Source organism: Cetorhinus maximus, chromosome 4, assembly GCF_964194155.1.
Source record: "Cetorhinus maximus chromosome 4, sCetMax3.hap1.1, whole genome shotgun sequence".
NCBI lineage: Eukaryota > Metazoa > Chordata > Chondrichthyes > Lamniformes > Cetorhinidae > Cetorhinus > Cetorhinus maximus.
The window spans coordinates 133,451,662-133,467,909 of record NC_135882.1 but is presented as its reverse complement, the minus strand read 5'-3'; the positions used below and the strand labels follow the sequence as shown (position 1 = coordinate 133,467,909).

The 16,248-nt window shown below is 46.8% G+C and overlaps 1 protein-coding gene across 4 annotated transcripts in view; it reads left to right on the top strand.

Annotated features, from left to right (window-relative positions):
• The window catches only part of kif9 (kinesin family member 9), a 176,104-nt gene that overhangs the window by 131,021 nt on the left and 28,835 nt on the right, over positions 1-16,248 (top strand). For 3 of the 4 annotated variants that reach the window (XM_078540862.1, XM_078540861.1, XM_078540859.1), the window contains 2 exons: positions 5,814-6,022; positions 10,094-10,273. In XM_078540862.1, the coding sequence (XP_078396988.1) occupies positions 5,814-6,022; positions 10,094-10,273 (389 nt within the window). Of the gene's footprint in view, positions 1-5,813; positions 6,023-10,093; positions 10,274-16,248 lie in introns of those variants that run through there. The other variant, XM_078540863.1, reaches the window with a different exon arrangement.

Sequence of the window (16,248 nt, the reverse complement as noted above, 5' to 3'; positions counted from 1 at the left end):
CCTCCAAAAGGCATTCCAGTGACAGGTCACTGAACTCTTCTTGGTTTTCAGGGCCACGTCTTCACTGGAGCAGTCCTGGGCTGCAAGCATTGAGAACCGTGTGCATGTCTGTAGTTTAGATATGGCACCTGGAGTGAGGAAAAGGTGAGGTAAGAGTATGGCAGGCAATCCAGAGGCCACCTGCCAGCGAAACAGTGTGTTCCCTATGGCTGCATTATTAATGAGGCTGGATGCAGATGATACACCGCAAAAATCTGCCCTTGCAGCCGGCGGGAAAAATGTCTTTTTTCATGCCTGCCACCGCACTTAGTGCAACTCAGGGAAACTTCTGCCCGTTTACTCTGTTTACCCATACTCTGATTTTCTTAGTACATTGTTAAAACTTCCTCAATAATAGATACCAGTAAATTCCCAATGTCAGATGTCTGGCTTACTGGCCTGTAGTTGCCTGTTTTCTCTCCCCGTCCTTTCTTGAATGGGGCTGTTACATTTGCTAACTTCTAATCCACTGAGACCACTCCAGAATCTAGGGAATTTTGGAAAATTGTAACAAGTGCATTGACCACCTCTGCAACTATCTCCTTTAGAACCCCAAGATGTAGGCCATCAGTTCCTGGGGATTTGTCAGCTTTTAGTTCTTAAATTTCTCTAACATTTTTTCTCTGTTAATATTAATTACTTTGGGTTCCTCACTCATATTAGCCCCTTGGTTACTCCCTGTTTCAGGTATTTAATTTGTGTCTTTTACTTTGCAGACAAGCACAAAATATTTGTTCAATGTCTGCCATTACATCATTCCATATGTTATTTTCTCCTGTCTCGGCCCGTAAAGGACTTACATTTACTTTAGCTACTGTCCTCCTTTTTATATATGTGTAAAAGCTCCAACAATCTGTTTATATATTCCTGGCCAATTTACTCTCATTCTAATTTTCCTATTTTATTAACTGTTTTGTTACCCTTTGCTAGTTTCTAAAACTCTTCCAAACTTCAGGCTTACTACTATTCCTCACAACATTGTAAACCAGTACTACTATTCTTAATTTCTCCAGTAAACCATGGATGCAAATTTATTGCTGAGTTTTTGTTTTTTAATGCAACCTATTTTCGTTGAAAGTTTTCAATCATTTCTTTAAATGTTTCTCACCATTTATTTACCGTCGTACATTTTAGTCTATTTACCCAATCCAACTGTCTCTCCCTTCATAACAATGTTATTGGCTTTGTACAAGTTTAAGATTCCTGTTTTGGACTCATTGTATGTCATTGTCGAATGTGATACGGAATTCATTTGTATTATGGGGCTGGATTTTGCACTCCCCCACTGGCAGGTTTGAAGGTGTAAGGACACATAAAATTCAGTGAATGGCCTTCCTGACATCTACATGCCTGCCCTGACCTGCCCGAAATTTTGCAGGGGACATGGGTATTAAAGGGAATACCACATCCGCTGGTATTTTATCCACAACGGGGCGGGGGTGGGGGGGGTGGGGTGGCCACGCTATGCAGGAAGCCTGGCAGCTTTAGTTGTGCAGGCTGGTAACAGGCAAGTGCAAGCAGGTGGGGAGGGGAGGTCCTCCTTTGCAGGACCCTGGGCCCATTGGAGGCAACGCCCCTCACTATGAGATTACTAATTAACCTTGCCTCATTTTACAATACTTAATCTAAAATAGCTTTATCCCTAGTTGGTTCCGCAATGTATTTTTCTAGGAAACTGCTGCTAAAGGATTCCCCAAACTCATCTTCCAGACCACCTTTTGATTTAATTTGTCCTGTCTATATGAGGATTAATTATTACACTTAAGTGGAGCCCATCTCAGTGGAACAATTCCCTCTTTCCCAATACTAATGCTAGTGTCCCATGAACCAAAACCCCTTCTTTCCACACTACTCTTTGAGCCATGTGTTTAATTCTCTAATCCACTTGATCCTGTGCCATTTTACACATGGTTCAGGTAACAATCCAGAGATTATTAATCATTAAGTTAAAACCTATTTCCTCAAACTCCCTCTGCAGAATCTCATTCTCAGTTTTATCTAGGTTGTTGGTTCCTCCCCCTTCCCTTGAATGGCTTTCTACATCATGGTGCTATGATCTGTTCACACATCCACCCTGGAATCCTTCTTCTAATCCACATGGGTAACAAGTACCTCATACCTGTTGGTCAAAGTCAGGGGCCAGGGCTCCTCAATCCTGGATCCCCATACCTGCCTGACTTGTTGTCACACCCTCTAGTCCCTGACCATTGGTCAGCTCTAAAGTTCTACTTAAGAGCTGTGACTGTCTCCTGGAACAAAGTGTCGCGGTAACTCTTCCCCACTCCCGCATTATCTGCAGCTTAGGTACCAGTTCAAAAACTGTGCCAAAGTTCCTCTAGCATATACAGATATAGATTGTCCAGAATTGCAATGCCACATGCGCACACCTATCCTGTCATGTCTATCTAACCTTATTTATTTATTTGATCAGTTTATTGCTAATTTAGTAAAGTCATAGCACATTACAGTTTCTTTGCACAGAGACAAAAGAAAAACACTCGTCAACTACCAGAGGTAGAACAAAAAGAATAAAAAGCAGCACTCCTTTCCTCTCTGCACCAAATTCCCACTTGTACTAAATTCCTGACTTTATCACTCAGTTTATAAAGCACTCACTTTTGTGATCATTTTGTGCTTAATACGCTGTGCGATAGCAAATACTGGATACTGTATAGAATTTATGACTTATTCCCAAATTACAAGTGCTAATTCAGTTTCCTGCTACAGTAATTGACACCTAACTCAGGCAACCGCTTTAAACTGATTGAGTTAGCGGCTACTGACTATTAACTAGGGATCTTAACCAGTTTGCAATTTATTTTACAGATTTAAAGTTCTAAATAAAATTCTAGATGTTGAATTAAATTTGCTTTGACCCCTATTGGTGGAATCATCCAAGATTTGTACCAGGTGTGGTAGCAGGCGGGAAAAAGAACTTATTACCCGCCGGGCACAATGGCAGCTTTTCACACCGTATCGTCCCAATCCCGCCTCATTAATCATGCATTCCAGGGAAACATGCCGTTTCACCTACCACTCTGTCACCTCGGAGCTTCATTACGCTGGGAGCCACATTTAAAGTGCAGCCGCAAGCACACCACTCAGTGCTTCCAGCCCAGGACTTCTGCAAAGAAGAAACGGCCCCAAAAGACAAGAAAACTGCAGCCCCCAGGTTTGGTGACACATCCCTTGAGCATCTTTTGGACGCTGTGGAGGCTCACCATGATGTCCTCTAACCCCGCTCTGACCGCAGGAGGAGCAGCAACATTACCACTCCAGCTTGGTAGGTGATGGCAGTGTTGATCAATGCCAATGGTGCACAGAATCCAATGAAGATAGAGAGTGAAAGATCTCATCCGTGCCACCAGGATAAGGTAACCATCTCATCAATCTAAACTCTCACACTCAAGCCCATCACACATTCACTGGCATCTCACTTACTCAAGGAACATCACCATACTCTCTCTCTCGCATACCCTCACATCTCCAACTGGCCTCATCTCCTCTGGACACTACCTCCTCAGCCCTCATCATCTTGAGTCCACTTGAACAGATCAACTTGTATCCCCACACACACCCTGGGACACCCCCCTTCCCCAGTACAGTCCTCATCCTGAAGCCTCTTCCCTTGTCCAAGGTCATTTCTCCCTCTTCTCCAAACAATCCCTAGCCCTGCAGCCGTTTAAAAGCCACCCATGCCTTATGGCTAGTCTGGTAGGTAGAGACCTGCTCATGAACCCCCCCTGAAAGTGACATGGTGCTGTCTGCGAAGCTTGGCACTGATGACTCTGAGTGCTGCCCAAAGCAAGATAGGCAAACAAACCTCGAAGTCCCGAGCGAAGTGCAGCCCGCCAGGTGTGAAACACATTGACATGCTCGGATGATCCAGTGTGGGGGATGATTCCGGCAAGCTGGGCTTACAAACATATGCAGATGTATTACAAGAGGTTCCCGATGCCCGACTATGGGAAACGCGCCCCACCATTAACTGGCAGAGCCGACGGTTGCAAACTTGTTTCACCATGTCGTAAAACCGATTTTTGGCCATCTCGCTATATTGTCCACTCACATCGCCGAACACACCCGACCCCACAGGCACGGAAAATTCAGTCTTATGTGTTTGATTTTATGAACACTTTCACAAAAAAACATTCAAACATCATGGGCAGAATTTTCTCCCTGTCGGGTGGGCTGGGTGGGAGTGGTAGCAGGCAGGCGCAGATCTGATCAGCGCCCCCGATCATGTCCGCGCTGCCATTTTACATGGCCGGGTCAATTAAGGCCCGCTCACCGTGACGCGCACCCGGAAGCACTGTGCACTCCCTGTGCGGACGGGGAGGGGGGAGGGGGGGCGGGGGGGTGCGGGTGTTTCCTGAGTCAGGAGTGCCTCAGGGAATTTAGTTTTAAGTCCGAAAAGTTTAATAAAGTGGCAAGAAAATTTTTATGACATGTCCCCTCATGTGAAACTGTCACATGAGCTGGGTCATGTGCATTAATTTCAATAAAAATTTTTGTCAAAATTTAAAATCATTCATGAAACCTCATCCCATCCGCAGATGAGGTTCCATGAAAAATGCAAAGGCTGCCTGGGCTCTTCGCCTGCCCACCAACCTTAAGGTTGGAAGGGCAGCTCCGTTAATTACTTTAATTGAGAGTTAAATGGCCTTAATATGCCTTTGACAGTTCGGCGGGTGTGCAGCCAACTTTGGGTGCACACCCGCTGAACTGAAAGCCTGAATGACGCACTGTGACGTCGGGATGCACTCCCAACGTCATCATGCGTCATTTTATGCCTAAGCAAGTGGGCCCCGCCCCCATTCGCCAGGCCGAAGATTCAGCCCCATGGGTGGAATTTAATCCCGGTGACAGGGGCCTGAGAACCCTGCATCACACATGTTTGGGAAGGCCTGAAGTGGTCACCATTGGGCCTTCCCCTAGATTAAGGACCCCAATTAGAGGCCAGCAATCCTCTATATCAGGCAGCACCACCCGGAGCAGTGGACCCACCAGAGGCCTAAGATCAACAAGCGACCCAAGGCTAAAGGTGAGTGGGGGTGGGATGGAGTCAGAGGGTAGGGGTCAGGGGAGAAGGGAGGAAGGGATTGGAGGCAGGGGAAATGTGAGTGGCTTTCAGTGGCCCCCAGCTTCCCAATGCCAGGTCCCTTGTTTAGGTACTGAGTACTTTTAAACAAGGGACCCCACCCCCCCCCCCTCAACAACACCCCGGAAATCTGCAAGCAAGTCAGCGATGGCAGGATGAAGCCTTTAAGTGGGCATTAATTGCCCACTACTGGGCCTCAATTAGCACCCGACCAGGAGGGTTATCCACAAGCCTTCCTGCCCTAGACTTAATCAGGCCGAAGTAGGAAAGAGACCTCCAAATTCACTGTGGGGGTGAGGGGGAGGCTTTAAATTCTGCCCCATGTATTCACCAATCTTCAGAAAGCAAAATTTGGCCTTGAAGGGGTGACAGTTCAGATTCACCAGAATGTCGCCAGATCTTTAAGGTTTACATTATGAGGACTGATTGCTATCCAGTGATCCCTACTGGAAAGGGGTAACAATAGGATAGGGTTCAACTGTGATTCTTTCCACTGTCAAATAGTCTATGGAACTGTATCATAGCAAGGGGCAGCACCTTCTGGAGAGGAGGGAAGCAAAAGGAAGTAAATGAAAGATAAAAATTATATTTAGCAAAAGCAGTTTAGTCCAATTAGGATTAATTCTTCTTTTAATTTTAGTTTTGATTTCTGCTTTCCATTTTTGTGACGCAGCACTCCTCCACCAAAAACATTAATGTTTGATGTGTTTAAAAATGAGAAAGGTAGCGAAATTAACCAGATCTTAATTGAGAATAAACATATCCTCATTGAAAAGAGGAATAGCCTGAAGGAACTGACTGAGACGATCAACAATATCAAGGAGGAAATTGACATCACTAACCGGGCACTCAACGTCAAGAAACAAGAGCGACAGGACCAAGGTAATGCCACAAGGAAAGTGTGCAGCTTCTTAGCCACACATTGCAAACAGTTGTGGGCTTGATCCTTCATATTGTGCTGAATTAGTGGATCTTAGCTGAGGCACCTGTAGTGGCACTGCAATTATCACACAGTTCTTACTCCACATTATTGTCCTGTTACCCCTGCTGAAAATTGCATTTTATTTTCATTTTCTGGTTGTGGGCATCACTAGAGAGGCTGGCATTGATTGCCCATCCCTTATTGCCCTGAGGAGGTAGAAACTGAATGGCTTGCTAGGTCAGTTCAGAGGACAGCTAAGAGCCAACAACATTGGTGTGAGACTGGAGTCACTCAAACCATACTGGATAAAGATGACAGATTAGTTCCCTAAAGAACATGAGGGATTTCTATGACAATCTGATTGGATTTCTATGACAATCCAATTGCTTCATTGTCCCTTTTTCTTAATGCTGAATTCAAATAATCAAACTGCCATGGTGGGATTTGAAATTACATTCTCTAGATTACTAGCTCAATAATCTAACTATTAAATCAAATAAATATATGTGTAAACATCAGGTCAGGATCTGACTGGGTTGCCATTGCTCTCTGCAGTGGAATAACTCTCAGATCCTCACTTTCCTTGAATCCTTGGCTAGGGTATCAGTGTAGCCAATATCTTTAGCTTATGCCCAAATTGAATCAATTGACTCCAGCCTGGAAACAAATGGGGGATAAAAGTGGAGTGAGGGTTATTCTTAATTATAATCATGTCGCCCTGCATATCGGACATTTATGGACAGAGTGAAAATTTGGATGGTTCTCCTCTCCACTCTACGTCACCACCCAATGTGATTTATCACAACAAAAATGTAATAGTTTATACTGCCTTTTGCCTAGCAGTCAACTCAAGAGGACATTAGTGGAGGTGAGGTCATGTCATCTATTTTAGCATCAAAGGTCTAAGTCTGAGCTGAGACATGGGGCAGGATTTTTAGTTCGGCAGGCGCACGCGATTGGCGGGTCCGGGAGTTGTTGGGGAATGGACCACCGACCACGATTGGCCCTGACTGTGATTTCACACTGACTGGCCAATGAATGAAATGCTCACCGCTGCAAGGGTGGGGGCAGGAGAAGGGCGGGTGCTGACATAAGCGCAGGCATGGGGGAGCATGGAATGAAAGCTCCCTGAAGGCAGAGAGCTGCCTCAGGAAGCTGAAGAATTTAAAAGCAATGAATGAAAATTTTAAAATGCAGAAAAATATGTCCACGCATCAGAATCAGTCACCTGAACATATAAATTATGAAAATTCTGTCCAATCATTTTTTAAAAATAGCTAATGGAAACCTCATCCCTCCCTTGGATGAGGTTTCATCAAAAATGCAAAGTCCACCTGGCAGATTTGCCCATTTTAAACTGTTTTTACCACGAAAAATCGGAGTCAGTTGGAATTTTAATTGGTTTAATTACGCTCTTATTTGTCGGCACGTGTGCTTCCGACTTTCGCACGTGCTCGCTGACCAAAATATCACACGAGCGCGGGATGACGTTGGGACGCTCGCCCGACGTCATAACGTCCTATTTTACGTTCGAGCAAGTCGGACGCACACCCACACGCTAAGCTAAAAATTCTATCCATAGAGAAATAGGATGGTGTGACATTTGAACTTTTCCAGAAATGGCCCTTTTGCCCTTGGTCCTCAGGCCTTCCTCCAGCATACAACTTTATGATTTCACTGCTGGAAGGAGAAAGGGTTTTTGTTCACATCATGCTCCCAGCTCCCCACCCCAATGGCTTAGTGGGTAGACAGACAGGAAAGATATGATTTCAATTCCCTAGTCTATAGCGCGTTAGTTGTTTCAACCAAAGCAGGTTAAGGGTGGGGGAAATGAACCAGTGTTCCTGTTTCTGATAGTTATCTGATGATCCCCATTGGAAAGTGTATGCCTTCAGACAAAGACAGAATTGGACTGGAGTGTGTTGCTTTCCGTGATCAAACAGTTAACACCACACACTTTATAGGTTCATGCACGAAGAATGGTTGCTTGGACGATGCGTCAAATAATAGAGGCCAACTATAAGTCAGATACAATATCCAACATAGTTCATTACCAGCTACATTTTAAGCTGTATATAATTCAGACATCCTTTGTAATTCATTAGCAGAGTTTCACTTGGCTCATTGTCATCTATTATCCTCAAATAGTTCATTGTGCTTATAAGATGCCACATCAAAGGTTATTGCGGAAACTAAAAGCTCATGGTGTAGGGGGTAACATATTGGCATGGATAGAAGATTGGCTAGCTAACAGAAAGCAGAGAGTTGGCATAAATGGGTCTTTTCTGGTTGGCAGGATGTGACAAGTGGTGTGTCACAGGGATCAGTGCTGGGCCCTCAACTTTTTACAATTTATGTAAATGACTTGGATGAAGGGACCGAGGTATGGTTGCGAAATTTGTTGATAACACAAAGATAGGTAGGAAAGTAAATTGTGAAGAGGACATAAGGAGGCTACAAAGGGACATAGATAGGTTAAGTGAGTGGGCAAAGATTTTGCAAATGGAGTATAATGTGGGAAAATGTGAAATTGTCCATTTGGGAAGGAAGAATAAAAAATAAGCTTGTTATCTAAATGATGAGCGATTGCAGAACTCTGAAATTCGGAGGGATCTGGGTGTCGTAGTGCATGAATCACAAAAAGTTAGTGTGCAGGTACAGCAAGTAATTAGCAAAGCTAATAGAATGGTATCGTTTATTGTGAGGGGTATTGATTACAAAAGTAGGGAGGTTATGCTCCAGTTGCACAGGGCACTACAATATTGGAGTACAGGGACACATCTGGAGTACTATATACAGTATGGTCTCCTTATTTAAGGAAAGATGTAAATGCATTAGAAGCAGTTCAGAGAAGGTTTACTAAACTATTACCAGGAATGGGCAAGTTGTCTTATGAGGAAAGAGTGGACAGGTTAGGCTTGTATCCACTGGGGTTTAGAAGAGTAAGAGGCGACCTGATCGCAACCTTTACGATCCTGAGGGGTCTTGACAGGGTGGATGTGGAGAGGATGTTTCCTCTTGTGGGAGAATCTAGAACTAGGGGTCACTGTTTAAAAATAAGGGGCAGAATTTTCTACCTGTCAGGCGGGTGGTGCAGGAGCGGGCCCGGGCCCGGGCCCGATTGGTGCCCCCGATCGGGTCTGCACCACCATTTTACATGGGCAGGCCAATTAAGGCCTACCCAGCGTGACAAACGCCCAGAAGCACTACGCGCTCCCTGTGGGGGGGAGGGGGCTTGCCTGAGTTGGGAGTGCGCTCTTTCGCTTATGTGCACGAAAGAGCGGAGAAACCTCCCTGAGGCACAGAGGTTTAAGGTTAAATAGTTTAATAAAGTGGTGAAAAAATTTTCATGACATGTCCCCTCATGTGAAACTGTCACATGAGCTGGGACATGTGCATTAATTTTAATAAAAAATTTTTGTGAAAATTTAAAATCATTCATGAAACCTCATCCTGCCCGTGGATGAGGTTCCATGAAAAATGCAAAGGCCGCCTGGGCTCTTCGCCTGCCCGTCAACGTTAAGGTTGGACGGGCAGCTCAGGTAATTGCTTATGTGGCTTTTTGAATGGCCTTAAAAGGCCTTTAACGAGCTGAAAATCTAAATGATGTCGCATGCCCGACATCACCCTGTGTCATTTTACGCCTCGGCGAGTGGACCCTTCCCCCACTTGCCGAGCCAAAAATTCTGCCCAAAGAGTCACTTATTTAAGACACAGATGAGGAGAAATTTTTTCTCTCAGAGGGCTCTGAGTCTTTGGACCTCTCTTCCTCAAAAGGCAGTGGAAGCAGAGTCTGAATATTTTTAAGGATAGATTTGTGATTAACAAGGGTGAAAGGTTATCGAGGGTAGGCAGGAATGTGGAGTTGAGGTTACATTCAGATCTTATTGAATGACAGAGCAGGCTCAGGGGACCGAGTGGCCTACTCCTGCTCCAAATTTGTATGCTCGTGGAACAGAGTTATGTGCTAAGGACCATAGCCTGAAAATACCCAAACTTGTTTGATTGTTGGTTCTTTCCACATCTAACAGGTGAGTATGTGAATGAACAAGGTGACCCTGTAATCGATGAAGATGAGTTCAACTTGATCATGCAGCTGAAGGATCTGAAACATCAATACCGGCATGACTTTGATACTTTGCGAGACCTGCGGGTGGAGCTTCAGTACTGCCAAAGACTGGTGGACCAGTGCCGGCTGCGGCTGCTGACAGGTAAGGGAAGACTACATGGCCCAAAGATGTACTGGGATTCAACAGCAGTAGTTACATAGATCAGGAACATCAATATCATCCAGAATAAACCAAAACCAGGTTTAAATTACCCAGTGAATGCTCACCTAAGTGAAATGCTGTGTTGTTGAAATGTCCATACTTAAGATGAGACTCTGTGCTTATTTCAGTGGCTCAGATGGATTTCAAAGATGTTGTGCTACTTTTGAAAGAAGAGTAGGAAATTGTCCTGGCCAATATTTCTCCCTCAACCATATACAGATTTAATGGTTATTCTTCATGGTGCTAATTGTGGAATCTTGCTTTATACACAAAAGACTACAAAGTAACTCATTGGATGTGAGATATTTTGAGACATTTCTGAGAGACATGGTAAGTTACTAAATAAATGTAACTCTTGCAAGACCAATTAGACTAGAAAATCCCAACTACAACCTTAGGTCCTCTGCGAATGCTTTCTGTTCTCTCAACTCTTGAATCCAGTACCCAAACAATAGCTCTTGCATATGCTGTCACTAATGCCAATAAAACATCATTTTGTGCTTCACAGTTTACACAATATATTCCAATGCTGAACTTTTATATGGAAAACATAACGATTGTGGATGGAGACCTAGCACTATACCTTGACAGGTTTCTCAGTGACCCAGAAAGGTATTCATGTTAGTGTCATATTCATAAAACATGAAAGAGATCATAAACTGTTTAAATCATACCTTACTTTCTGCTTATTTAAAATATGGATTTTGCTGGACCAAAACATGTCTGCTACAGGTCACATGATTTGCAAGTTGGCTACAGTTCTGGAAACTTCCAACAGTAATTATAGGATGAAGCTCAACCCTCATCCTTGTGAAATCTCACATCGATCATTGTATGGACCCATTACAATCAGCAAATCAAGGGAACAGCAGTCGGCCTGCCCCCTAGGCTGGACTTACAATAAAGATAGAGATGCTGAAACTCATTATCACCAGCGGAGGTGCTAATAGTCACCATCTATCACCTGAAGTGAACCATGGATCTTGCCCAAAAACATTGGCCGGGGTTTTCTGGCCCCGCCGCAGGCAGGACTCGCCGTGGGCGAGGCGGCGCCCCAGCCAGAAGTCCATTGACTTGCGGCAGGACTGGAAGATCGCGGCAGCGGGTGGTGCAGAAAATCCCACCCATAGAAACTGATTGAACTTGAAACCAATTCATCAATGGGGAACACCACATGACCTAAGCTCTTCTGGCCTTTGGAATGTTAATGTTACGTTCCTGGACTCCTAGGGCAGTCTGCTGATAAACATCCAGCCTGTCAACACCAAAGCTGGACTCAGGCTGACAACAAAGCCTGAATTAAGTCTAAACCTCCTCAAAGCCTGGTTCTCTGGAAGATTCCTGCCATTGCCTGTAGAGTGGACCAAGTCACTGGATGCCAACCCCATCTTGCTGTACCATCACAAACTTTGAAGGAACTTGGCAACTCCTGCTTTTAGCTCGCTGAACCCAGTTAGACTTTAACTCATCCACAAAGGAACCCTCACTGGATGCTGACATTCTGGACTCTGACATTAATTTGAATTAATATCCATATCTCTGGAGGGTTTTTTGTTTTAAGTTATTCCTAGTTGTAAAACTCCTTGCTTTTCTATTTCCTTCTTGAGTGCTTGCGTGTGTATGTAGTTGCAATGACCATCCCCCAGGTTTGAATGTATGAATAAACAATACTTCTGATTTAACCCTAAAGAAAGTTTGCTACAAGTCACTTTAAAATTGAATTCACAGACAGAGGGTTTGGGGAAACACACCACAGCCAATTTCAAAAATTAAAGCACCTCTACTTACAGACAGACGATGAGAAAAATAAAGTTCAGTTTGTGTCTCTCCTCTGTACCTAACATTAGTCACAGTGAGATGCATTGAATTAATACATGGCCTGTCTTCCATCAAAAGGGAAGGAGTTCAGCCTTTTAATCCAATTCCTATAAATTATAATCCAGACAAGACTAAAACCCTAAACCATCTCTCATTGATTTCATAGGTACACCACTGGTGCTGCCATCAACTCTGATGACATATCTGTTAATCTTCAATTAACATAAGGGATTCTTCCCTCACCCTAGTTCAATGCCAGTGACGTAGCCCATCCCTCCTTGTGACTACAAGATCATAGGGCAGGATTTTCTGGTCGCCGGGCTGGCGCAACAGGCGGGCCCGGGAGCAGCCTTGAAACAGACGCGCGCCCGCGATCGGACCCCAACTGCAATTTCACGCTGGCGGCCCAATTAAGGCCCGCCCGGCTTGAAAGGCGGCTCTGCACTGACCAGGAAGGACCGAGCAGGGAAGAGGGCCTGTCGGCCACTGAGTCCAATGGCGACCCGGCAGCCGCTTTAAAAGCGGCCCAGACAGCCCGTGGAAAGCTGCCGCGGAGGACGTCCTCTGAACCTTCACTATGGACCCGAGTGCGGCTGGACACAGCAGGCAGGAGGGCAGGTCGGGTGGGCACTCGGCCCCCCGCTTTTCTGATGAGTGCCTCGCTGCAGGTGGCTGCCAGGAGGGACACCCTTGTCCCCAGGGCTGGGACGGGGAGGCCACCGCACTGCACCAAGAGGGCATGGGAAGAAGTGGCAGCAATGGTGAGCAGCTGTGATGTGGTGCGATGCTTCTGGTTCCAGTGCCGGAAGCGTTTCAGTGACCTGCTGCGCTTAGGGAGAGTGTTGTTGGCGTGGATCATTGTGCAGATGTGTTAAGGTCTGGCCGTCCCCCCGTGGACCTTAGGGGTGCTAGAGCCTGAGTGCCAACTGTCAGTGTAATTGACCAAGGGGGTGAGCCCTGGTTGCTTGGATTGAGTCCCTTGTAGCACGAGGGCCATGACTTGGATATGCTCTGCCAGGTGCTCCTCAGCTGGAGTTGGCCAGGTTGCAATGGCACCACAGGTAAAAGTGGAGAAGTCCATGCTTTCTGTTGTTTCAGAAGAAGACGGCCCACAACAAAATAGAAAGGTCACAGACTGGCGGAAGCCCCACTAGCCTCCTAATCTTCTGAAGATATGAGCAAGACACCCTGGAGCTCAAGAGCCAGCACGTCTTACGTGCAAATGGGCTTGGAGATGCGAGGGTGCCAGACGAAGGTAAGAGTGCAGTGCACAGAGGTGAGAATTTCAGCTTGTGCGACCATTCTAGTATATTCTCTTCATTGATGTGAGTCTCGAACCTGGAGTCCTCATTGAACATTGGAAGACGATGGCACCGTGACGCAGATCTCCATTGTCTCACCATGGTACTGGCATGCACAGTGACATTGTTATGACTTTAACTAATGACATATCCTTGTTCTCCCTTTTAGGTTTGCCAGCAGGAGTTCGTTTTCTGGACCCTGAAGGGCCACCCCTGACACTGGAGGACCACCAGGTGTCATTTGCTCTTGTGTCACACTCACTCTCTGAAGCAGACACCAGCATAGATACCAGCATTAGAGCGGTGGCTAGTATCTCAGTGCACGTTGCAGGGCAATTCACAATCGCTTGAGGTACAGGCGGAGGCAGAGAGTGCCTAGGGCACCGACAGCCAGAGGACTGCTGGGGACCAGGACAATGCTGAGTTGAAGGCTGATGATGAGCCTCTGGAGTCATCCGTTAGGAGGCGGATGCTGGATGTCCAGCAAGATGTGCGGGAGGATCTGGCGGAGATCCATGAGGGTATGCATGCCATGGTCTCTGTTGTGGAGGAGACCATGTGGAGCATGAACACTGCGTTGACCATCATGGCCGAGCACACTGCCTCCTCCATGGAGAGAGTGGCAATTCTCGTGGAGAGGCAGCTCCAGGGATAGAATGAGGGGTTCCTGGGATTGAGCTAGGACCTGCAAGCCCTCACAGAGGCACTGACCTCAGGCGGTCAGTGTCAGTGTGGGAGATGGATGAGGCACCCAGTGCCAGTCCATCACTGGTGTGCAGGGAGGTCCAGAGTGACCTCATGTTGGCGCACGAGCTGTTTTTTGTCTCTCCGGGCTCCTCTCAGGGCGCTCTAGATGATGGCAGCAGCTCCTCGGCCCCTCCAGCAGTGGCCACTAGTGGCATCTGATGAGGCTGCGGCAACTGAGGAGATGCCAGCCATGGCACTGGCCACTCCCTCCCAGGCGGGGCCAGCACAGGCTCCACTGGCCAGAAGACAACAGCCAAGGTCATCAAGGCCAACAGGACGGCAGATTCAGCAGGCTGTCTCCAATGCCAGTACCAGTGAGGAGGGCGCAACTAGACGTAGCACTTGCAAACGTTAAAGGCTCCATGAGCACAAGAGGGACAGGTCACAGGTGATTTTATGTTCATTTTTGTTTACTTTATGTATACAAGTCTGATGTTGAATACCAGAAATGTTTCTGTTAAGATTTTTGAACTGTCAGAATGCCGTAAATTGTGTTTTTTGTCGTCATGGCCTGAGTATGCTTGTATTTCATTGGTGCGGGGAACGCCAGCATCTAATGCTGAACGTAGGTCGCTCTGAACTTTATTGCACAGGCACTGAGTGTTCTTGTGTTCGAATGAAAGGGTCCTTTCAGACATCCGGGATGGAGGAGGCAGCCCTGGCATGTGTTTGAAGCTGATTTTGGTAGCCTAGCTGAAGGAGCATTGGATTAAGGCATTCCTGATGTCCCTGCCTCCCTGCAGGTTACCGAGGTCTGGCTCCACGCCCTCAGCATTCTCCTTACCGTGCTCCCCTTTGGACTCACTACTGGACTCATCATTTGTGGCCTATGCAGCTGCATCCAGATCCTCTTCCTCCCTCCTTGCCAGTGTCAGATTGTGGAGAGCACAGCATCCAACCACAATCAGTGACACCCGCTCTGGGGGGTATTGTAGTGCTACCCCTGAACAGTCCAGGCATCAGAAGTGCATCTTGAGAAGACCTCTTTACCACCACCCTTGTGGAAGCATGACTTGTATTGTAACACTTCTCCGCCTCTGCCCTTGGGTGGCGGAGAGGTGTCATGAGCCACCTTTTCAAAGGATAGCCCTTGTCACCCAGCAGCCATCCACCCAGTCGGGCTGGAGCACTGAAGATCCTTGGCATCTGGGAGTGACTCAGAGTGTAAGCGCCGTGGGAGCTGCCAGGGTACCTTGCACAGACTTGCAGAATCTGCATCCTGTGGTCACACACTATTTCACGTTCATGGAGTGGAATCCCTTTTGACAAAGGTACCCAGCTGACCCGCTGGCGCCTTGATGGTCACATGTGCAGTCGATGGCACCCTGGACACGGGGGAGCCAACAATCGCTGCAAAGCCTCTGGTTTGCTCAGCCTGGCTGGTCTCATCCGTACGGTAAAGAATGAAGGTGAGTATCCGCCTGAACAGTGCTTCTGTCACCAGCTTGACGCATCTGTGGACAGCTGATTGGGAGACTCCACACACATCCCCCACTGACCCCTGGAAAGAACCGGAGGCATAGAAGTTGACAGCCACTGTGACCTTCAAGCCACGCAGTCGGAGCTGATCTCAGGCCCAACCCTCTGGCAAGTGGAGGTCGCGCTCCCCCCTGAGAGGTTGAGCCTCCTTCGGCATTGCACCTCAGACATATTGAGGTAGCTGCATCACTGTCTGTAAACCCTGGCAGCAGGATTGTGACGTCTTCTGCAGCCCCTTCCGCCTTGGACTACCTGCTGGCCCTGTGCCCCTTGTGCCTGAGCCTCTCCTCCCACAGGTCCCTTCCCTGGAAGCTGCATTGCTACACATGGCCCCTCTCTGCCTCCGGCAGAGACCACAATCCCCGTTACCAGGGAGGGGAAGGTTGTCTGATACCTGGAAGGGTCCACACGGTCTGAATCCTCCAAGGACCATGCAGACAGCATTGAGTCCTGAAATGAAGTCTGGAAGTGCTAAGAATGAAACCCCAAACAGAGATGAGGCTGCCAAGTACCAATAAGTAACCAACAGCAAACTATCTCTAAAATATCCTCACTACTCACACTGGCAGT